At 40.8% G+C, this 24074-nt stretch overlaps 1 protein-coding gene across 37 annotated transcripts in view; it reads left to right on the forward strand.

Moving 5' to 3' along the window:
- The window catches only part of rims2a (regulating synaptic membrane exocytosis 2a), a 159749-nt gene extending 137560 nt beyond the window's left edge, over positions 1–22189 (forward strand). For 33 of the 37 annotated variants that reach the window (XM_032557740.1, XM_032557724.1, XM_032557729.1 and 30 more), the window contains 6 exons: positions 1852–2096; positions 17432–17573; positions 17689–17801; positions 17908–18009; positions 19084–19223; positions 19337–22189. In XM_032557740.1, coding sequence (XP_032413631.1) covers positions 1852–2096; positions 17432–17573; positions 17689–17801; positions 17908–18009; positions 19084–19223; positions 19337–19540 — 946 coding nt within the window. In that variant the 3' untranslated portion in view covers positions 19541–22189. Of the gene's footprint in view, positions 1–1851; positions 2097–12885; positions 14417–17431; positions 17574–17688; positions 17802–17907; positions 18010–19083; positions 19224–19336 lie in introns of those variants that run through there. The other 4 variants (XM_032557765.1, XM_032557728.1, XM_032557763.1 and 1 more) reach the window with 3 other exon arrangements.
- The last annotated feature ends 1885 nt before the right edge of the window (positions 22190–24074 follow it).

The raw sequence follows: 24074 nt of genomic DNA on the forward strand, positions 1-24074 counted from the left end.
CTCCCATGGCAACCATTCAGCTGTGCAAAACATCTGGGTGGACAGAGCTCCGCCTTCGAGGACAAAGCTCCTCCTCAGAGCTGCAGTTTCAGAGCTACCGCCTCACAGAGGAGCCCTCCCACACAGCTCCCCCACTCAGCTCCTTCAGACTAGCCAGCAGCAATTAGCAAACACCTGATGGATCAGCTGAGCTCATTATACAATCTGCTTCTCAGTCCAACACTGGTAAAAATGTCGTTAAAGGTTTAGTAGAGGAGCCATGTTGTGATGACTTTCTGAAGGCGGAGTTTCCGAAAGTTTTTAAAGAAACAGAGGCCCAATTTCAAGGCAAAGTCAGTTTTGATATATGTAACATTTTTATAACAACTGACGGTAACAGCATCTTTATTATGCTATAAAATAGCTCTATGTGCCCAGAAATTACACAATACTGCCCCTTTAACATATCATCCCCCTAATGGAACATGGTGGTGGCAGCATCATGCTGTAGGGATTCATTCATCAAGGACTGAGAAGCTGGTCAGAGTTGAATTAATGGAGCAATCCTGCAAAAAAAATGAGACGGAGGATACTAATAATAATGTCATAAAAATATCACACTTCAGGTTTCTGCTAGTTAAAAAATGTTCAACCAATGCATCACCTTCCTTTAACTTCACAGTATGCACTAGCTGGCGCTGGTCAATGAAATTAAACATCAATAAAATACAACTTGTGGGTGAATGCTTTTCTTCTGCACTGTATTTGATAAATGAAAGAGGCAGCATTATTACTGTCATGTTTGTGAAGCAGCACATTTTTATGTTTGAAGCTTCACTCCCACAATTCCCAATAAATGTTTGAAACCTGACAGAACCAAAACTGATAGTGGAAGCATCGAATAAAACCATCGGTAGCACTGTGTGAGATGCTTTCAACGACACATTAGGTAATAAAAACAAGTAGAGTTTTATACTTAAAAAAATAGAATAAAATAGTAAACATTTCAATCGCACTGAGATCACTTTGCAAATATCCAGTGGATTTTTGAATCACTCAAACCAGCGAGGAGTTTAACCTTATAAACTTTATCGTATAGAAACCTCGACATCACGAGGCCTGATGTTTAAAAACTCCCCGTCAGAAACAGGTAATAAAATCACTTCCTAGATGTTGAACAGCATGTCTCTCCATAAATTGTCTCCATAATCCCGTTACGTGACGGAGGTCAGTAATTAATTAATGAACGGTACCCTAGGGGAGTTACATGGACCTCATCCTATTAAGAGCACATGATCCAGAATGTAATTTGTCTCTTAAAGATAATTTCACTGGCAGAGCTAAATTAAGACTTTAATTTGGACTCTGGCCTACATTATTCCAAACGACAAGAGCAGCAAAATAGTTCAGCTGAGGAAAGGCAACTTGTCTTCTGTGCTCAGTGTTTGCTTTTCGGCCGCGATAGGTACGTTGTTCTACGTAAAAACAAAAGCATTGCGATTAAACCTGCCGATTCATTCATTTTACAATAGACTTGCACTTTCAGATTCAGGTTTGGAAGCAGGAGACTCAGTCATAGTTGGTTTTTTATTGCATGTAAAGTCAGTGGAATGTGCAACAGAGTCTCCTAAAATCCTTAACTATCCTGTAAGTCATGAATCTCTATACCTGAACTCTGTCCTTCTCTTCTTCTCACCCCACTCCTTGTCCCATCCTCCGCCCTTCCCACCTCCATCCTCTCCTCCCTTCGCCTCCCCTCACCTGTCCTTCCACATCTCCTCGTCTGTCCTCCGTTCTCCTGTCCCTCCTTCTTTTGTCTTCGCCTTCACCTCCCCCCCTCCCCGTTGCCGTGTCAATGGCGGTGGCTGACAGTGACTTTGCATCCAAAATGAAAAACAGGCAGATGGGCACATCCGGTGGGGTGAACATGACCAAGAGCACAAGCATCAGCGGTGACATGTGCAACCTGGAGAAGACGGACGGCAGTCAGTCGGACACGGCGGTCGGCACGGTAGGCACCGACGACAAGAAGAGGCGCTCCAGCATTGGTGCCAAAATGCAGGCCATGGTTGGCATGTCACGCAAGAGCCGGAGCACCTCACAGCTCAGCCAAACAGGTAGGGAGCTCACTTCCACTAACCTTCCTGTCCGGTCGTACTGCTTTCTGTTTGCTTATTTGTGTGTCTTGTCTGTGATGAATCTTATTTACTCCTTTCTAAGTTCTTTTGTTTCTCCACTTTTTCATTCCCAGGGCTTTGGTGCCATTAAGAACCGTAACGTCTAACCACTCCGTGTTTTACTTTCAAGGTTTCTCTCTTCCCTTCTAGGTGAATGTTGTCCTGGATGCGGTTCTCTTATTTTACAATGATAATCCTCTGATTTATTGAGCCTCTGCAGATCTGCTTTCCCTCTCCTTTCTTCAGTGTTTTTTACTCTTTCCTAATAAAACCGCTTGTTGCTTTTCTTTCTTTTTAGCGCTTCTTTTTTGGGGGGGTGGGGAGGATTTTCAATGTTCAGTAGTGGAAAACATTTTGTAGTGCAACATGTGACTATATGCAGATTGTTGGTTCTTAGTTTCCATGTACATTTCTGGATATGGGTGCTTAGATTTTTCTACAGAAATGCACGTTTTCTTAATCGGAATAGATGCAATGCCTTTTCTCTTCTTTTTTGCATGTCTGTTTTTAAAGGCCTTCAGCAATAATTTACAATAAATCAGTTACACCACCGGATGTTCCACTGAGGTTGACGTAAAGTCTCGCAGGTGGCGCGCAGGGATCTTTCTTAGTATTTATGCAGCTCATCTCCCGATGTGATTGCTGCGAAGAGCTAATGCCTCTCCACCGTGACAAGATTTTTGACAATTACTTCTACACAGTGGCGCATTTTATCCAGATTTACCAGAAAAGCATGATAGACGGATGGCGAGACGAGTCGCCTGTGTGCGACACAGGCTGTGTGCGACACAGGCGACTGTGTGATCTGTGCACACAGTCGCCGTCCTTCCTGAGCTGTCCTCAGGAAGGACGGCTCATCCTTCCTGAGCTGTCTCGCTCAGGAAGGATGAGCGAGACAGCGAGGCGCCGCGCTCACGTGGCACGGCGCTGTTCCCCGTCTCATGAAGTAAACGGCACACAGCCTCTGTGGGCAAGCAACTTGGTAATCTCGTCGGTTTTATTGTAGCGGTTTTCAAGTTTTCAAACACGTTGTTTCCGACGAGCGGCGAAGAGACAGGGGAGGCTGTTGTTGTCGCCTGCTAACGGTACAGCAGCGGTCACCAACAGGCCTGCGACGTTTGTCCGGCCAATACTTTTTATGAGGAGCTTTCAGATCCAACAAAACCGCACGTGGACACATTCTCCTCTCCCTGCAATATGAATCTCCCAGAGCTATCAATATTTCACTGGGTTCCTTCTCGGCGCACAGGACGGAGAGAGCGCATCTCAGTCCCTCAGAGTGACTGAGATCAGTTTTAACAGGAACATGTCCAGGTTGCCCTTCGCCCTACTTGTTCTGAGTGGCTCGGCTTCCGCTTCATTGGTCCTTCAAAACATGGTGGATTTTTTTTATTTTTTCCCCCAGCAGTGTTTGCCGGTGAGGTTTGAGCAGTTCAGTGAGGCAGCATAAATCCAGCTTTCTCATACACAACTTAGTTTAATGGACGTGGTTCCCGGTGATCACCTGGAACAGCGAGTACGCGTTTTGAAGTTCTGGACTGTCTTTTTGATTTGCTTAGTTTTTTTTTTTTATTATTTCAGCTTTTTGTGAAAAAAACAACAACCTTGGGTTTGATGCTGATAGCAAATTTCTTGTTTGAAGCAGATAAAGCACATATTTATACATTTTAGGGTCATCTCCATCAGATACCAAGATTCGTTTCAATCGTTTTTGAATGATCTGTACCAAAGTTTTTAGTATTCCATTGAAACGATCCCCAGATTTCCCATAACGCTGCAAGCTACAGAGAATGGCTGAATGTGTCAGAATCTCTGATTGGACTAAACTCCCTCGTGGCGCTATTGGCCACATTTTATATGAAAATATATTTCTTTGTGTCTGAACTATTTAAACATCATCAGCTTCCAAAACTAATGGTCAAAGTTATTTTTTGCCAAAAGTGTTTCTGATTGTTTTTCTGTTGCCTAAATCATCTTTTGGAGGGGGGGGGATTTTGCCAATGTTTTAGGAAGATTATGACATGGAAAATAAAAACAGAACATGCAAGTAGTTTATCCAGCACTTGTGAACTTTGCAGTTTAGGTACTTTCTTTAAAAAAAAAGAGAGAAAATACCTAGCAGTTGTAAGACAAAATTGATCACAGAACAGGTCGAGGAGCCTGTCACTCTGCCATATCAAGTTGTTGGAATATGTATGTTACATAGACGACACGATGCTACCTGACGGCTGGATAAAAAAGGTTAGCTGATGTTGTTTGGTGGTTGACAGTTTGGATGACTGACCTCATGGCCTGCTGGACAGATTCCAGCTGTGATGCTTGCAGAGAGGAGGATGTCTGGTTATTCCAAGCACTTCAGATTTCTGTAGAGCTAATGACGTGAAAATCCTTTATGTATGTAGTGCCGGTGGTAATAACTGGATTTGTGTCTGTGCTGTGAAAACTGCAGGTATCGAATCTTAAATGTTGGATACCGTTGTTGAAGCGAAATCTCTTCATCAATACAAAGTGGATACAATCATACAATACAATCAAGTGGATCCTGAGTCATTAAGCGGGCAAATTAATTCAACATAAAGCCATTTGTCCTTGCTCATTGACCTTGAATTTATTGCACAAAAAGAGCCAATAAAAATATAAGTTGAGTTGACATTTGAATGGACTTTACTATAAGGAACCATGTTAATGGAAAAATCTTTACTATGAAACTATGAATAGAACTACTATTATTGTGTGAGGCTTTTTTGTTGTTGTGCAAACTACAGCATGAATAACTGGATGCTTTTCTGGTTTGTTTTTGTTTTTTTTTTTGCAACTTGCGTTGGATTTTTAAATAGATTTTCAACACTTAGACTGATTTTAAAACGAGAGATTTTTTTCATATCACTTCATGAAAAACATATTTAGTAGCATAATTGAAACAGCTGTCTGCAAAGAGATAATGTTTTTCTAAACACAAACATAAGAAACGTTATTGCTCTTTTCTAATTGCTTAGAAAGACTAAATCTCATTGGTAGGAAAAGTTAGGAACTTTGCAGTTCCTCATTGTCCCAGTTCTCTTTTGCTAACGCCACTTAGTTTTGGACCTTTAAACTTGTATGTGAGGCTGTTTTTAGACGAGCAAAAAATAGCTGAACTCTGAGCGTCTGGCTGTGGTGATTTATGTTTAGTGTTGAGTTTGGTGCCATCTCAGCAGCTTCTCTGCTTGCTGAGGCTGCTGGTTGTTCTGCTTCAGAGCTGCAGCAGACGTGCAGATCTCTGGGTCCTGCATGACCACAACTCGGCAACATGATTTCACGCATCACCTTTACGGTTTTAGATACAAGGTTGTTTATCCTGCTACTTCTTACCTCCCCCCCCCCACCCCCCCCTATGCTTTTCTTTTACTGTCCATTCGTTTATTCACTTATAGTCTAACCTCGCTTTTGTGTATTTCACCTTTTAATTCCTTATCTGCTCCTGTCCTCGTTTCTTGACTATTAAATTAATTCACAGGAGAGTCGTTAATCAGGCTGAGCTCTCCAGTAAGCCACTTGTGTGTGATGGCCTAAATATGGTGGTGCGACGGAACATCTAGCCGGACCAAAAGTATTCATACAGCCCGGTCGGTTTGGTACGCACATGGACCAAACAAATACAGCGTTGTTTTATACCTGAACACAGGCAGAATATTTCCGTAGGGAACCAAGTGGGCAATGCAACGTTAGAGGACTCCCAGCTGCCATTAAACTCTGCTTACTGGCAACTTTTAGGGTTTTCATGCAGCATCAGTGGAGAAAGGAATGTGGGCCGAACCACATCCGCATGTCAACGTACAAATTTTTGCAACAGCAATAAGGTCTGAAGTTTGCTTTGCACTCAGCTGATTGCTCACGTGAATCAATGTAAGGCTGTGCGTAAACATCAAAAGTTCTGTAGAAAAATCAGCTGCAGTCCAAATCCAGCTGCCTGCAGCGTTCAACCAGTTATTTCTTATTATAAACAAAAATAATAATAATAAAACAGTCTATGGTCAGCTCTATCAGTGCCACTTTTTATTTGAATCTCTTGATTGAAGCAAACTGAAAATGTACAGAAACATGACTCGAAATTCAAAATAGATATGGAACTGTGATTTTTGCATATCTTTACTCCCTACCTAAACACGTGTATCCTGCAGGAGCTGGGAAGTAATGCTGCTTCCCTTGTGGTAGTTTCCCATTTTCCTTCTAGATTGAAACCAAACAGGTGTTGGAAAATACTGAATAGATTCTGTTGAATCATTCAAATTTAATTATTAAAGTGTAATAAACCACTACAGTGTCAGGATCTGTTTACCGTTGTTTTCCCACGCTTGGTTTCAGGTATTAATGTTTCCAAAGTGCTTAGCGCTTTAGCTAAACACATGAGCTAAAGCTAACTTTGAAAACATTAAGTGCACTTAGCTACCCCTAAATAAACTTTCAGGATAAATTTTCTCAACATGTTTGATACCCATCGTGCATTAGTTTCCACTAAATATCATGTTGGTATGGGGCTTTATGCTTTAGCGTAGCTTTCGTTAGCGGTGCCCACTACTGCATATTGTATTTGTACAGTTGTAAGATGAACTTAGGTGACCTGGACCACAAATTCCTCGTCATTTACTTCTTCTTAATATAAGCATCATATTAACATTCAATCGTGGTGATTGAAGCCGCCTTCATTGCTGTGTGTTACACAAAATATAGTAACTCCATCTTTCTAATTTAGCCTTTTTAAAAGTTAGATTCTGTGTTTTTGATACACAAGCAGGTTGTGTATATTAACCTTTGGATCGCTGTTCGGTCCTTTCTTCTCCTCTGTCACTAATAGTGAAAAAACAAGTTTTTGACTTTTTCCTAACAGTTATTATGATACACTGTCCTTTCTGGGTTCATCCAAGCACAGCTATTAATGCCATATCCATACTACAACTGTATGGTCTTCAGTTTCTCTAAATGAATTACCACATTCAAATTAGCTAATACAAATAAAACGTCCACAATACATCTTGCATTCAAATGCGACACGTTTCCTTTTTTCCCCAAAATCTACAAATAAACTTCCAGGCTGCATTTTTAGATTTTTTTTTTTAGCTGCTGCTAAAATTACAGTATGGACTACCTCTTTGGACTGTGGCGAAGACATCGGGAGCTCTGATGTCACAGAGGAAGTCTGATGAGACATCCAGTAGAAAAATACCGTGGTGAGGCTAATCATAAGCCATGAGGTTGACGCTTCCGCTTCCCACGAAACTGGTTAAGATACGTTTCCTCTTTTTTTTTTTTTTCTTTATAAGCTGTCGTGTTATGGTGACGACGTGTTTTCTCATGAAAGATATCAGCTGGCTTTATGTCAGCGGTTTGTATCATATTTTTCTTTGTCTTTTCCTAAGGTTAGGCAGTACTCAGATCCCATGTCATTCCCCTGTGAGCTCTCCATCTGTTAGAATTTCAGTATGTGTTACTGTGAGAGGAGCAAGGCAGCCAAGAGTCGGCCCGTTCCAACATCTTCTGAAGTTAACACCCAAATGTCTGTTTTACCTCAGAACATCCGCTGAAGGTCTGAATGTTCTCAGCTGAGAGAAAAGCCAGAGAATAACCTAGTTTATGACAAGCCTGCTCAACTTGAGCTGCAAGTTACTGTAAAGCTCTAACAAGTCTATTACTTTCAAATTAATTCCCTTGGGTAGAAGATTCCCATACAAGTTATGACTATTAGAGATCCAACGATGGCGCACAATCTCCAGTTTTAGTAACTCTTTTGCCTCTTTTTTCTCTCTAAAAGTGGAAGATAAAAGAAAAGTATTAAATGTTTTAAACATGAGGACATTGGTAAATCAAAACTTGGCATTTGGAGAAGAAATGAGGTTGCACAGTTTGGGAGAGAGCAGGAAATAGGTTTATCCTATGGTTGTGGTAGCTAGTGCAGTTAGCACATCAACAATGTGGCTAGAATTCCTAAAGTCTGAGAGTATTTTAGGAATGCTAGCTAAGATTACCTAAAATTTACAAAAGGATGCTAACACATCCAGATATTGCATGTTCCATTACAGACACAAGTTGAAAGCTCAAAAGGACAAAAACAGAGATGTACACTTTAGCTGTATTTCAGTTAGCCTTCCTGTTAGCTTCATAAAGTCTCGTTCTCTCACAGACTGTATAAACCCCAGTCATAACTCAACATATAATAAAAAAAGAGTTTCCTTTCAAATTATTTCTTAGATTTCTGTGCTTCCTTTGACTGTTTTTCTTCCAACACCACTTTGTACTGGTTGTACTTTAGGTTTCGCGTCTTCGCTGGTTTATAATCTGTCCGGCTTATTGTTGAACAAACTGAAAGTCATTTTATTCTTGACAATTTCTCGATGCAACTCCATTGATGCAGCATCTTGTTAAGCAGCGAAGATTTTAATCATCCTAATAATGGACGTACATAAGTGTGTCTTTGCTACACCAGTTCTACTACGTAATACTACCAGAATTTTGACCTATGATACGTCAGTTTGACTTTACTATGTGCTGAGGGGACTGCTAATTATAGCGTTGTCTGTAACGTAGCTCTGCGCCTTATTTGGTTACCAAATTTCGTTCCCGTACTAATTGTCATCATATCTGAGTTAGACGAAGCCGAGGAAACTGCATCTCCAGACTGCAGGACTGGTCTGCATCATGAGCACCACGAAGAATGTAAACTGAGAGAAGAGAGCGCTTCACAACTCTGCGCGCTCACTCTTGGGTATCCTGGTTTATGGGCGCCTAAGTGCTCTTTTGTGTTTGTTTGCCTCGGCTCTCACATGTGAGTCCCGAAGTCACAGCCCTCCTCCCTCCATGCCCCCCATTACGCTGTGTTTACACCGCTGGAGGGCTTCTCTGATGCTTGACCTGGCTTGGCCTCATCACTTTGGAATGCCTCCAAAGTTCTTAGACTGTGAGTGCTACTATCTTCCAGGCAGAGTACGCCTGTGACTTCTGGGATATTAGAGTATTTTGTTCTTGTTTAAAAAAAACCCAATTGTTCAGATTTTTTCAATTCTTGTCTTCTGATGTGCATGTGATGTCCAGCTGCGTGCTCCCTGTCACTGCGGCTTATTATGGAGTTTGAAGTGAGACCGAGTTTGATTATCTTCAAAGGATAAGAAGTTTATTTCTACAGCAACACGCATCAGATCTTCTGACTACGACAGTAGTAGACTAAAGTTCGGCGTTTTTGAATTCCGCCTGAAGCGGAGCGGCGAACACAACTGAGCGCTCTGTGTTTGTTTGAAATCGTTCAATCTTTTGCTGACGGTGTTGTTTTTTGCTAATTGTGTTCTGTAGGACATAGGAATTAGCACCTCGCTTGTGGCTGTTGAAGCGAAAAGCTTATTTTCAGTCTCAGTGATGAATGGATTCACAAAGACAACAACTCAAATTATAATCCTTACATGTTCAGCTCTGCGCACCAGGTGAAGTGACAGCAATGGGAGGAATAAAAGGTGTCTCTCTGTGGTGGGTGAAAAAGGAAGAATAAACTGTGTCAAAGATACAAAAGATGAAGTTGGCAGCACGTGCCGACTGGGTTTGCAGGAAGGAGCGGGCACGTGCGCCTCGATACACGAGCCTTGGCTGAGATAGAGGCAAGGAGAGGAGAGCTACCTTCGCTCTGTTCTATTTTGGTTTTCGCTCGGGATGAAGAGCCAAGCTGAGCACCATCCTCTAAATAAGTGATGGGAGAGGATGTGGATGCTTTTTCTTTGGCGTTGGGAGGACTTTATGCCGTGATCCCCGCTGCCTCGTTGCATCGAGCAGCCTAATTTAGCAGCACAGTGCACTGAAAAGTGTGTTACTAAAGGAACAGATCCGCAAGAATGCTTCACAAGTAAGATATTTAAGATTTAGACGTAATTATTTTTGCCTCTTATTTGTCATTCTAGCAAGGAGTAAAATGTGCTACAGCCAGTGGTAAAAATGTTAGGATGGTGAAGTCAAGTCCAGCAACAAAAACGTTCAAAGTGCTTCACATGATAGTGTTCCATACATCTCATATACTCAGCTTTAAACTGAACGTTTACTGCCTTTCTTGTTTATTTCAAAAGGCAAAGTGCAGTTTGTGAGGCCTATTTGATGTAAACAATGGCAGATTTGACCTTTCAAGTTAACCTGCACAAACAGAAATGAATATGTTATGTTAGAAAGCATATAAACAGAAAAAAAAATTACAAAAACAAGCTAGCAGGAAAATAACTAAACAAACCATTTTAATCAATATATGCATTATTTTAGTGTTTAAATTATTATTTTTTTAATGTCTAATTTGATATATCTCATGTATGGCTTGTCATAAATCATAAAAAAAAAAAAATACATAAGATCAACAATCCTTTACTGGAAGCGGTAACTGGCTGTTGAGTGGAAACTTGCTGGGACCATCTGTAGAGCAACAAAATGTTCTTGTATCTTTTCAACAGTGCTGAACATCAGATTAGACTCTTAATTTAATCTGTACATTAGATTAGCCTGAAATCTGATGCACAGATACAACCCTTTGTTTGAGCAAATTCACCTCTTTTCTCCGCGCTAAACAGCTTTATCTCTGGGACACAGGTTGGTTTCCTCGCATGAATTATTTCCTTCAGGTCCAATTACAAGTGTTCTGTCAAAATGGTACCAGAATCTCGACCATGACGTTCCACATCAACAATATGGGCGATTCTTCTGGGACAGAAATGGAACAAAAACAGAAAGACTCTTTCTTGTCCCACACTGGGGAAATTGAGGTGTAACAGCAGCAAAGTGGCAGAACATGGAGGCACGTAGATTCAACACAGACACAATGGATTCAAATATATAAAAGAGAAATAGAATCCAGATTAAGAATACACTGTACAGTTATCAAAAATAACATACTGTGAAAACGTGCATATGTATTTGTGTCATATGAAAATAAAACTCACTTTGCTTCAAATTAGTTAAAGCAGAATGTTCTGACTTTCCTCTAACAATTTAACGACAATAAATTAGTAGAAACATTTTCACTTTTTTTTACTGAAATAGGATTAATGGCAGAGAACAACCAACCCCATGTGTCTCAGACAGAATAGGAGCTATATGCCAGATTATGTTTTGTATTTTAGGCTCCAACTGCAAAGTATTGTCACAGCCTCTGGCTTTCTGTGGGATATCTGGCAGATTACAAAAGGCGGCCATATTTGTTTTAGCCAACAGTGACCTTTTGCTGACTTGGAGTGCTGTGTGAACAAATCTGTTCAAAGTTCTCCATCGCTGGACTTGTGAAGAAGAAAAAACTGAGAAGGAAGCATGAAATTATTTCTCACCAGGGTATCAATGCATTGTTTGTGTCCATGTAGGCCACTAGAGATAATGTCCCAAACACATTTAGTTTTTTTGTTTACACCAATTACTATGAATTGGAGCATTATTGTTGCTGTTGACAAGTACAACTTGGTTCTAAATACAGAATGTCTTGATTTCATGTCTCTAAAATCAAGACCTTAAATTGTCTTAAATTCATTGGATAAAATACGTTGGCCTTAATTAAGTCTTAGATGTTGTTGTGGCAAGTCTATTTCATCTCTTGTATTCTATGTAATTTTCTTTTTTCTTGTGGGTCTTCACTGTTACACAAGAGTTTGAGTTTGCATTCACTGCGTTCAGCGACTCAAGACTAGCTAGCAAGGTGTATTAGCCTTGCTAGGTAGCAAGGAGCTGCAAAAATTGTGATTAAGACAGGAGAAAGGCCTGAGACGCATGAACATGTTAGAGTCAGTAATCCATTTTCCTAAAGTCTTCAGAAAATGTTCTGTTTATGCTAACATTTACCTCCTCAATCACTAACAGGAACATTTTATAGATTCCTCTTGTTGTAATTCAACCTTAAAAGATGCATTTGAGGATCTTCAGAGAATTACTTCAATACATAAGCACAACTTTTATCCCATTTATACACTTTAACAGATTATAATGTGTTGGGTGATTTATGGAGGAATTAAAGGACTCAGAAACCTTTATGTATCGCCAGATGAGAAAGCAAATCCAAATGTTTAGAGCTTCAAACTATATTGCGGTATTTTTTTGTGGCCAAAAGAATGAACCTCCACAGAGCTGCTGATGTGGCCAATGCTAATATTAGCAGCACCTAAAAACCTGAAAACGACACTGAAACAAAAGTTTTCATCTCTACTGCTAACAGTTTCCAGTTCAGATCCCTACAGAAACTTTTGACTCAGCTGAAAACCGACATTCATTTAAGGCCGGTTCTGAAAAACGCTCACACTTAAAGCTGACCCACCTGCAGATACTGTCACTGTTCAGTTTCCCCTCTGGCTCTAGAAGGCTTTCTGCTCTTGCTGACCTAGATGGAATCTGCAAATGGACTCCATGCAGTATGCAGCTTCTCCGTGGAAGTAGGCTGCAGTGTTTCACACAGAGGAGCTACTCTATTCTGAGCAGTAGTGCCGCCGGGAGCACAAATCTGCACTTATTCTGTCTGATAGTAGAACAACAGTTTCCTGTTTGGGATTTTTGAAGCAGTGAGAACTGGAGGCGGACAAGTTGATCCAAAATATTGATAATATTAATGCCAATTCTGTATCTGTACTGGATCAATATTAGTGTGCTAAGACTGATACATTAGTTTCAAGTTCCATCTTGAATTTTTATGTTATTTTTTAATTGAGGTTTTTTTGTTTTGTTTGTTTTTTTGAGGTTTCTCAACTCTACCTCAAAAAAACCTTCTGATTTGCTCTCAAAATTGCTCTTTGTTTGTTTAGGTAAATTCTACACAAATCATGTTAATACGTTATTGATGCATTTTGTAGATGCCTATAAAATTTCTTCAACTTATATCCTCGGTGTGAGCAGAAGAATTTAAAGAAAAAAAAACACAAAAAACCCTAAAGATCAGAAGTTTGATGACATATCAAACTTAAATAAAAAAGTATCGTATCGGTATTAGTATCGGTGATACAGGCCCCTTAGTTACTTTATATTGGATCGATACCTAAATATAGAGTGTTGCACACCTCTATTGAGGACAGTTAATGTTTCATTTGCAGTCATTCTCCACATTCAGCACTGATCCATGATCTCGACTGTTTAATACAGACTGCATCAGTATCTCTGGCCCAGACAGAAACAGAAGAAAACTCAAATATTTTGACTTATTTTGATTTATTGGCGAACAGCTGAATAAACCAATTACATCTAACGTAGCCTCTTTGCAAAAGACGATTCCCAAACTCCTTCAAGACGAATACATCAACTTTATACGCCTCTCGACTTGTTGTCCAGAGCGATTGTGACAGCAGAGAAAGCAAAGTGACTTTCTCTGAAAACAAAACACAGCTGTGACGATGTTATTAGGGAAGAGAGCAGGGGGTCGGGGGAAGCAGCGGCAGCCACGTGAACTCAGAGTGACTGCCAGGTGGCTGTGAGAGATGCTGGCAGACCTAATGACAGCTTGTTTTCATTGGCCTCCGCGGACAGGACAGGGACGGAGCAGGGATAATGGGTCAGAACGTAGAGAAAAGGTAAATGGCAGTAATGTTCTGCTCAGACGAAACAAACCAGCCAGCCAGTGGGGGAGAAGGTGGGGGAAATAAGCGAAAAAATAGAAGAGGAGGAGGAGTAGGGGGGCTCAGTATCTCCGGGTAGAGCTTGTTCATCTGCAGACCAAGCAGAGGTGCGGCTGAGCAGCCCCGCGCTCTGATTGGTGAGGCGAGACACTGCTCCATCCCTCCCTCCTCCTCCTCCATTACCCCCACCCCCAGCTGAAGAAAGAGGTGCAGCAGCAGCAGCGTCAGACCCAGACGGCACAAGACTCCAATCCAGACGCAGCGATTTTTTTTCTTTCCCCGCAGCATCTTCCCTAGGATGAAATCTCCAGAGTGTCTGCGGACAGGCTTTGTGTTTTTCATCACTGCTACCCAGCTCTGAATAGCCGCATCTCCATCTGCAACCGGGCTTATAGATTTTTTTTTTTTCCGTAGATAAGCTCTTTTTGTTTGTTTTGTTTCCTTTAAAATTAACCATCCTCAAAGGAAAGGAAAGCCGAGATCTTTAAAAAAAAAAAACATCCGTTGGCTTGCGCTGAAGAGGAAGACTCCGGGTCACCATGGGCAGGCAGGGGAACGACGCCTCGGCCGCGGCTCCAGGGATGCGCATCCAGTGCTCCCAGAGCAAGATGAGCCTGTCTGCGTCGTTCGAGGCGCTGGCCGTCTATTTCCCCTGCATGAACTCCTTCGATGAGGAAGATGGAGGTAAGACGACATCCGGGGAAATGTCACGCACGTTCAGCTTCTGCTGGCTTTGGGGTTGGTGGCGCTGAGCGAGCAGCCGGGAAAGATGCACCGATTTTTTAAATTTTTATTCCTGTTGGGAATTACGGCAGGTTGAAAGACGGAAATTCAGTTATCCTTGGTTTCGGTTATCATTGGTTGATAATGAAGTGATGTTTATTTTTTTCTACTGACACCAGTAACAAAGATGATCTTATTAAAAAAAAAAAAAAAAACAAGAAGAAGAAGAAGGAGCCTGACTTTGTGGGTTTGAGGATTATTTTCTGTGTTTTGCTTAGGTCAGGACCCTAGAAACGTTTTGACATTGTGCCTCAAATTATTTATTTAATTGTTAATCATTTGATCAACGCTCGAAACTAAAATTTACCCCAACAGTATTCGGAAGTAACATTTGCTATTTACCAATTTTAAACAAACTCCGACTGTCTGAATGCTGCCTCTCGCCTCGTTCTGACTGTAATTTGCAGAAATGATTCGCTTGGTTTGAAATGTTGTGGTTTTGAGGTTCATTGATGAGATCTGTCTCGTCACTGATTGGCAGAGGAGGTTCGCTGCAGACGTCAGAGACAAACCTTTGTCGCTGCATCTCCTATTGAAACTTTGTGAAGAGCAGGAAGAGGAGGCCGGCTCAACAGCTGAGCTTTCAAGGCTGAAGAGGTTCATTTCTGCAAAGTGTGTGTTTGCACAAAAGACCAAGAATCTTCTAGACACGTGACAACTACACACACTGGCAGAATATGACAGTGTGTTACAGAGAAAGCATTCAAATAAATTATTTATGAGCAATTTGTGTCCTTCCAGGGTCAACGCTGTTGGATTGTTGGCCTCATTTTGAAGTCATGTGACTGCATGAATAAAGGTTTCACCATTCACATACTGTAAATCATCTGACTCCAGGAAGAATAAAGGAAGTCGTACACCTGAAGATGCCATGACAACAAGAGGCGCACCGATCAATCGGCCAGAGATTGGAATCAGTCCGTTTACTTTTTCCTCACTGGAGGTTGTTTAGCAGATCCAACACTGAAACATTTTTTATTACAGGCATCAAAACCAACAACTTCCACAATTTCTTGATGATAAACACATAAAAAGTACAGACACAACAAAACTCAACAAAGCTAATTAAACTTCGAGTTTAATAAATATCAGATAACGGTTAGGTGTCATACTCATACACCCTAGCCTGGATAAATGTGGAGAATTTTCTCATGAGTTACTTTTGGATTCATAACTATTTCCTCAATCAGAAAAAAAACTAAATAAAACTCTGGCACTTAATTTTTTTTTAATGTGCTATAGTCCTTACAAAAATGGATGTGGTCAAACTTGCCCATCAAAGATCACAGGACATTGGCATCAGCCATGAAAAACCTTGATTGGTGCATCTCTACAGACGTCGTCTTGTTTTGCTTTTATGAAAATAAATAAGGCTTTTGGGTGGATAGAGAACACAGAAAGACATGGAAGTAGCAATTAATTAGCATCACAGTTGAACACAGGTCTCGGTATATTGTAAAAAGAAACATGGATCTGTGCCGGAGTTCATCTGTTTCTGCTACCTGCCTCATCGGCGTACCATAATGACAGGTTTTCAAATATGGAAACGTGAAGGTGACTTTTTTTTTTTTTTTGAACAGGTGACAAATAACTATATTTGTGAGTGGGTGTTGGGTCACATCGGCCTGTGTGGTAGGAACCTTTCTTTGTGTGTTCAGGTGTTTCCACCCGGAAGGGGGAAACGGTTTTTGGTTGCAGAAGTAACTAGGGGCTGTCAAGACTCCGAGCATTTGGAAACGTGTTTGGCTTCAAGTGGACACTGACGAGATATAAAGAAAACAAATAGATGACCTGAATAATGAGCAATGGCAGCTCACTTTAAATGACAAGGCAGTTTTCAGTGAGTCAACAGGTGTATCACCTCAGTGCCTTAAAGGGGCAGTGCTATGTGTTTTCCAGGCACATATCACCATTTTATAGCACAATTATTTGTAACTCTGTTACCTTCAGCTGTAACATCCCATGTATATTAAAAGAAATTTGACTTCATAATTTAACATCTTGAAATTGGGCCTCTGTCTCTTAAAAACTCCTGCTTTTTCTGAAACTCCGCCTTCAGGAAGTCATCACAACATGGCTCCTCTATTAACCTTTTAACAACATTTTTACCAGCGTGTCACTGAGAGGTAGCTCGTATAATGAGCTCAGCTGATTGCAGCTGGCTAGTCTGGAGGAGCTGAGTGGGGGAGTCGCAGCGAGGCAGGAGCCTTTGAACTTCGAAGCTGCGGCTTAAAGGCGGAGCTAGGTCCAACCAGGCGTCTTGCACAGCTGAATGGTTGCCAAGGCAAATTAAACAATTTCTCAAACATGCATGAAAGAAACATTATAACATGATATAAACTCAAAAAAGTTGATTTTACATAATACTGCCACTTAAAAGCATTAGCTTTGCCTGTGCAATAAGAATTGGTCAAGTGATGAGAGCGATACCTGTAGTTTGTGTAGGTATGAGCACTGCAGTAACCATAGTAACCGTGTGATCGTGGACTGTGGATGAGCAGAAGCAGGTTTGATGGGGGGGAAGGCAGTCAGCTGTCTTCTTGGATCAGTTTGAAGGGTTGAACTGGGAAGCATGGAGGATGGCAGCGGATTATGAACCCACCGCGGTTCCTGTGGAAGTTGGAAGTACAAACTGTACTTGATAATCTGCTTGGCATGATATCCACACAGCGCCACCGGCGTACGGAGATTTATAAATCGGAATTCTTATACGTTTGTGACATGATCTCAAAACCATCACTCGTGTGCTGGCATTAAGCAAGAGTCCAGACAAGGTTCTCTCTTATGAATAAAAACAAGCACAAGGCTTTTCAGCAACCGTCCACGTGAATAAAGCCTGACTCGATTCGCCGTCATGAATTCATCTCCCTCTCTCTGTTTCTCTTCTCCTGTCTCTTGTTGCGACTGTGTGTGCAGAAGCAGGAGGTAAGAAGCTGCGGAGCACCGTCCAGAGGAGCACGGAGACGGGGCTGGCGGTGGAGATGAGGAGCAGGATGACTCGGCAGGCCAGTCGGGAGTCCACAGACGGCAGCATGAACAGCTACAGCTCAGAGGGAAAGTAAGAGGACAGACAGACAGACAGACGGCTGCAGCCGTTGCATGATCAGTTCAGACTGAAACTGTGAAATGGTACCTGACCTAACGCCGTCTTCAATCTGATCTCTGGCTTTCAGCCTCATCTTCCCCGGAGTGAGGCTCTCCTCAGACGCTCAGTTCAGCGACTTCCTGGATGGTCTCGGACCCGCCCAGCTGGTTGGACGGCAGACTTTGGCCACTCCGCCAATGGGTGAGAAGAAACTTGTGACGTTTTGTTTTTATAATAAAAGAAAACTAGTGATAATAAAGCTTTTGGCTTTTTTTAAAAATATCTTGTTCTTGTTCCTGTTTTTTAGGGGACATCCAAATAGGCATGGTGGAGAAAAAAGGAGCCCTAGAGGTTGAGGTCATCAGAGCCCGGGGCCTTGTGGGTAAACCAGGATCCAAGGCACTGCCAGGTAGTTCATGTTCTCAGACAGACCAAACGTAACTAACTGTATCATTACATATTCAAAATCAGAAAGAGGATTATTAAATAATTTGTCAACTGTTCCAATGATAAAGTGATATTTACCAAAACATCTTGTAAGTACTTAACTGCTTCACCTGAACTGAACTGAGTTGAATCCTCAGTTCAGGTTTCAAATGTAAAGTGTTCATCATGCATTTTATTGAATATGTAAAAATTAAAGTTGGCCGCCGAGGCTGGCTTCCTGCTGTTCACGTCAACCAATCAGATGTTGGCGTCTGTATGACGGCACACTGTCTCAGTTAAATGACTTCACGCTGCACCGGAGCACAGAAACCATCAGAGCCTAAAATTAATCGTGTTTGGAATAATGAATTCTGGTTTGAACTAACGGACTTCAGATTTTCTTATTGTGTTTTTAATAAACAATTGGTACATTCAATGAATGTGGTTAATGTAATTTGATTTATAAAAACTATAAATGAAGGTTTCTTTTTAGCGGTGGAACTTGCATAAAGTGGCGGAACTTTATGTAAATGCAGGGTCTGTAATTAATTAATCAATTGCAATTAATTGCATTTAGATCAAAAACCAAATATTTTGGTTTGCAGCACTTTGCACCATCAGATTGGTGCAAAGTGCTGCTATAGGTAATCAGCTTTCCAGAGGTCCAGGAACTCCTGATTGTTCATGAAACGTCTTTAGTAAATTCTTAACTGTGGACACTGACGTTAGCGTTTCTGTGCAGCTGCTACATGTTTAGCATTGAGATGCTATTTTAGGCTTGAATAGCTTTGCTAATAGGCTAACTCCTTTTAGCACAACTTGAACACAACAATAGTCTTTTCCAGCGTCCCGTCAGATGTTTTTTTGAAGCAATAATCGACTCCCATGAGCCAAGAGAACAAGCTAGTTTCAGCTAGCAGCTAGGTAGGCCCTAGTCTGTTTTTGCTTTTTGGGGGAAGGAGGTTAACCCACTGCATTGTAGCATTTGGGATTCTTAATACACAACAAGCAGCGTGTCAAAACTGTAACTCACCGTTCTCTCTTTTGTCAATTCCAGCACCATATGTAAAGGTCTACCTTTTGGAAAACGGAGCCTGCATAGCCAAAAAGAAAACAAAAGTAGCAAGAAAAACTCTGGACCCTCTCTACCAGCAGCAACTGCCGTTTGAGGAGAGTCCAGGAGGGAAAGTTTTACAGGTGACAAAATGACTCTTTTGACTGGTCACCTTCTCGTTTGTTCAGGATGTTTAGCATTTTCATCAATTGTTGCGTTTTTTAAAATTTATTTAATTTTTTACATGTTTTTTCAGGTCATTGTCTGGGGCGACTATGGCCGCATGGACCACAAATCCTTCATGGGAGCAGTCCAGATCCTGCTGGACGACCTGGACCTGTCCAACATGGTGATCGGCTGGTACAAGCTCTTCCCTCCTTCCTCGCTAGTGGACCCCACGCTGGCCCCACTGACGAGAAGAGCTTCCCAATCCTCGCTGGACAGCTTCTCACGATCGTAGCAGCGTTGCGGACCTAACAGCGTCGTTGTAGCAGCAGCCGGTGTTGCGATTTGCAGGTCACGAGGCCCCACCCCGGTCACACTGCATGCTTGATGTTGTGTCTTCTGAGCCTGTTTCTAGGGGCGCAAAAAAAAACAACAACAAAAAAAAACAACACAAAAGAATTAATAAAACGTGATCCTGTGTTTTAAGCAAAAACGTTGCGCACATTGTGCACGTGGCGAAGCGCGTTTGCAAGCACCCAGCGGCAGGGAATTGCCAGGTGTTGTTTGTCATTCGGAGGAAGCCGGGACGAACTCCTTAGCACGAGGAACTCATTGTTTCCGGCTTTTTCTTCCAATTCGAAGCCATGGGGAGGGGCCGACACCGGGAACCACTAAATGAGTTCCGGCAGAGGCCCCTTTTTAGAATGAAAAAAAAAAAAAAAAATCAATGTTATGTTGATTTTTAACATTTTTTCCTGTCTTTTTTATTTTTTATTTTTATGTCTGTGTACTTTTATCTGAATGGGGGTGAGGGGGTGACGGTGTTTCTAACCAGATGCTTGGTCACACCATGCCAACAAACCTAGCGATGCAGTTGTGGAGACCAACACTTTCAAAGAAGGGGAGGGTGTGTGTGTGTGTGTGTGTGTGTCTATCTTCCTACATGCAAGACAAACGCATTGCATCCTCTGGGTTTATGTGCTGATCCATCTTTGCTGGTAAATCACCAGTTAATCAGGGGCAATACTGAAGTGGCCACCCACCAACACTCCAGAATACACAGTAGCAATCCCAACCCCATGGAAAAACACACACAAAAAAAACGAAGTACGACCTTTTATTTTCCTCCTTTGTTGATATACCGTATGAAAAATCGAACTATAATTTTTTTTTTTTTTATTTACCCCTTTTCAGTTCATTTGCATGGGCACAAACTCTTAGCTGAATTTAAAAAGAAAAGTATATATATATTTATTTTCTTGAGGCTGTAACATGCAAAAACAAAAAAAAACAGAAGAAAAAAAGCTGAAGAAAACTAAATGAAACAAATCAGCCATTTTCAACGATTTCTATTATTTTTAAAGAAATATTTCACTAGTGCATGGTTTTCAAGGGGAGCGAATGCAACATTGTGACAAAAAAAAAAAGACGTTAGTTTATCATTCTTTAGACCATTCATGGGTGTTATGTTTTCAGACAGTCAGATAAGGGAACTTTAAAAAAAAACAAAAAAAACAACATTTGGAGTTATTTAAGAAAAAAGTGACAATGAAAATAAATGTTATTTATTTCATTGTCAAATGCTCCAGCCTTATAAAGAAACATTATGTGCAAATTGTACATTTTTCTTTTTCTTCCTGGTCCCAGGGTACTTCTCTTTGTAGTATTCACTGCTACCACCACTTCGTTCCCTGATATGGTCCTAATTTTAGGACTCAGTTACTTTACAGTTCTGCATTGTTTTGAATACCTTTTCTTTTTTTCTTATTTTGTTTTGAATTGAATTTGATTTCACAAGCATGTTGAAAAGGATTTTCTGCAACATGTCTTGGGCACACCTTACAGTAACTCAGCATGTTTTGATAAAGACGATATTTGGACTCTTTTGCAGATTCTTGTACAGTGCATGTGAACTTTATTACTTTTCTCCCTCGAAATTAATCGAGCAGCAAATTAGACGTTGGTCTTCCGCGGCCAGTTATCGAGGTCTAAAACAAGATAAGAGAAAAGAAGAAGAAGAAAAAAACAAAAACAAAAACAAAAAAACATTCCATCCCCAAAGTCATATTTTCTTTCAGAATTTTTGAGGGAAAACAGACAAAACAAAAGAGAAAGAGAAAAAAAAGTTTTATATTTTATCAGAGCAGGCAAAATAAATGTGATTTCCACGTATATTTATTTCGACGCTGCCGTCGACAAAACATGCAAAAACGATCCTTTTTGGTGCACCGAGGCACCCGTAGCGTCATTAAGGGGCTGCGGCGGCGCAACGGCAGCGGGAGGCTGTGGTTCGGTTTTACAAGCACTCTTAGTGAAGACGAGCAAATCACAAGTTTAAATAACAATGGGGGATATTGCCACAGAAATCGTTGTTGTTTTTTTTTTCTTTATTGTTTTTTTTTTTTTTTTGAATGAAAATGATATTAATTTACTATATTTTTGTTAATTTCATTTTAAAGCCAAGACCAGTTTATTTTTTATTTTCTATTTTTAGTAATTACCAATACTTCCCGTGTCCGGGAGGCATACGAGTCTTACAGTCGCAGTATGTCTGAATGAAATGGAACTGAGGCATCGTTCCTTTCTCCACATGAGAAAAATCATTTAAAAAAAAAAAAAGATGCATTTTAATACCTAAAAATCAACTTCGTCCCTGTAACAGAATACAGTATATATTTTGAATTTACTGCTCACTGTACATACCTTTAGATGTCAGAATTTGAATAGACCATAAGCAGATACCTATGTTCTCTATTTGGAGCAGGAAAAATGCCTCAGGATGACAAAGACATATGTTGTTTCTTTTTGAATGCCTTTTTGATTTCCTCTTTTTTGGTGCAATGTGTTAATGCCAAGGCTATGTCTTGGTGAAGTATGGTTGAGTACAGAGATTTATGTAAGTTATTTTTCAAATTAAAAATAAAAGAAATTGATATTACATTGATACAAATGGTTGCGTTTTGATTGAGCGCGGACGAAAAGCACCAGAGGAGCAAATGGAGTCGGAGAAACAGAAAGCGCCATTTACCTTTCAGGTCTGATTTGGGGAAAACCTAAAAGGGAAAAAAAAAAAAAACAGCTGGCAGGATGAGCTCAGAGGAAAAGTTAGGCTTTACATTATAATGCCGCATTTCCGCTTCGCTAAGCATCTTCGTAAAGCCCTTGCAGCATAAATCATTTAGCCACAATGGCGGCAGCAACAAAACAAAACCTCCTAACCGAAGCAGACTCTTGTCTCGCTGCCAGGACTGACCTTAGTACCCATTCATCTCCTGCAGTTGGTCAGACTTGCTTGCAGGAATAGTGCTGACCTCGACGGATCACACTGTCTCTGTTTCACTCAGCTCAGCTGGAGCGTTTAGTTTCCAGCTGAAATGCGACACAGCTTTTGAGCTGATGCCACAATGTCGGGATTAAGGGGAGAAGCATCACCTCTGCTGTCATTTACACATTCCACCAACATTGTTTCAAGTCTTGGAGCGACAACGGCAAGACGGCCAACATTTATCAGCTTTACATAAGGATTCTTACTTTGCCAGGATTGGATTCGAATTTCCACTTTCATTCAACCAACAAGTTTGTTTCTTAAATGAAATTGTCGTAAAATGGTAAACTGCAGAACCCAAGGTTTGGGTTTCCATGATTGTGTTGTTAGAAGTGGGGAGGAATCAGCCAGTGGAGATGGTATGTTTTGCCAATATTCAAGAATTAATGACTTAAAACAAGCTCCTATATCTTGCTAAAAAGTTACTTGTGAGTTTTGTCTTATTGTCTAAGATATTTGCACAAGAAGCTAGACAAAAACCCTTGGTAAGATTTAGTGTTTTTGCAGTGTAGAGTACACAGTTAATGTGGGAAACGAGGAATCAATGCAAGTACATATACAGACGCCACCCAAAAAAAACCCCAGAATCATGAAGTGTAGGCATATCTCAAAAATTAGTCAAAATATTGAAAGGAAGTCTGGATGACTCACACTTCTCAACAATCAACTGAGCATTCTTTATCAGTATCGGAGCGATCAGTCACTTCTTATAAACGCTGAAGATCTTTTTACAAATGCTTCCATTGGTAGTTTAGAGATTTAGCTTTGGTAGTTCATGAAGGCACAGACTGACAGATTCATCCACAGATTCTTTAACGGAGTCGAGTCGGGGCTCAAACCGAGCCACTACATTTCATTTTTGGGGGGAGTTCTCTGGAACATCTGGAAACTACTGTGGATAAAGAAGGATTCTTTATAAAATCAAGAAAATTACAGGTAACCCAGAGCATTTATGAGACCGCGATACAACCTCAGAGTGTCTTCAGTCATCGGCTTCTTCAGTCTGTAATACAGAAAATTGAGAGACTAAGTAATGACTGTAATAAATTAATACTGTTGTTATTTAAGCAACAAGATTATATTAGCAAATCAAATTAAATTAACAGGATTTCAATACTTTTTAAATCAAATTATACACAGACAAACACAAAACCTTTACTCTGTTAGTGGAACAAAAAGTCAATGGCAACAAATTGTGATTCACCCCACAAGTCCTTATTTAGTGTGAGGCTCCTGATGTCAGGGCCAGTCAAATGAATATTTCAACTGATTTAAATCTCAAGCACTTTGGAAACAAAGAGACTTTATGAAAAATTCAATCAAACCCTTCATGGCCAATCTCAAACTGAAAGAAAGCTCAGTAAGAGTTATTTTCGGCGTGCGCTCCGGCAGCCATAAAAGGCCGGACATTGATAAAACTCTGTCTCACGTTAGTTTGTGTTTTCTTCCATTATTGTGTAAAAATAAACATGACTCGCAGATGACTGAGGTTTACATGGGAGGA

The sequence above is a fragment of the Xiphophorus hellerii genome, chromosome 3, assembly GCF_003331165.1.
Source record: "Xiphophorus hellerii strain 12219 chromosome 3, Xiphophorus_hellerii-4.1, whole genome shotgun sequence".
NCBI classification, from domain to species: domain Eukaryota; kingdom Metazoa; phylum Chordata; class Actinopteri; order Cyprinodontiformes; family Poeciliidae; genus Xiphophorus; species Xiphophorus hellerii.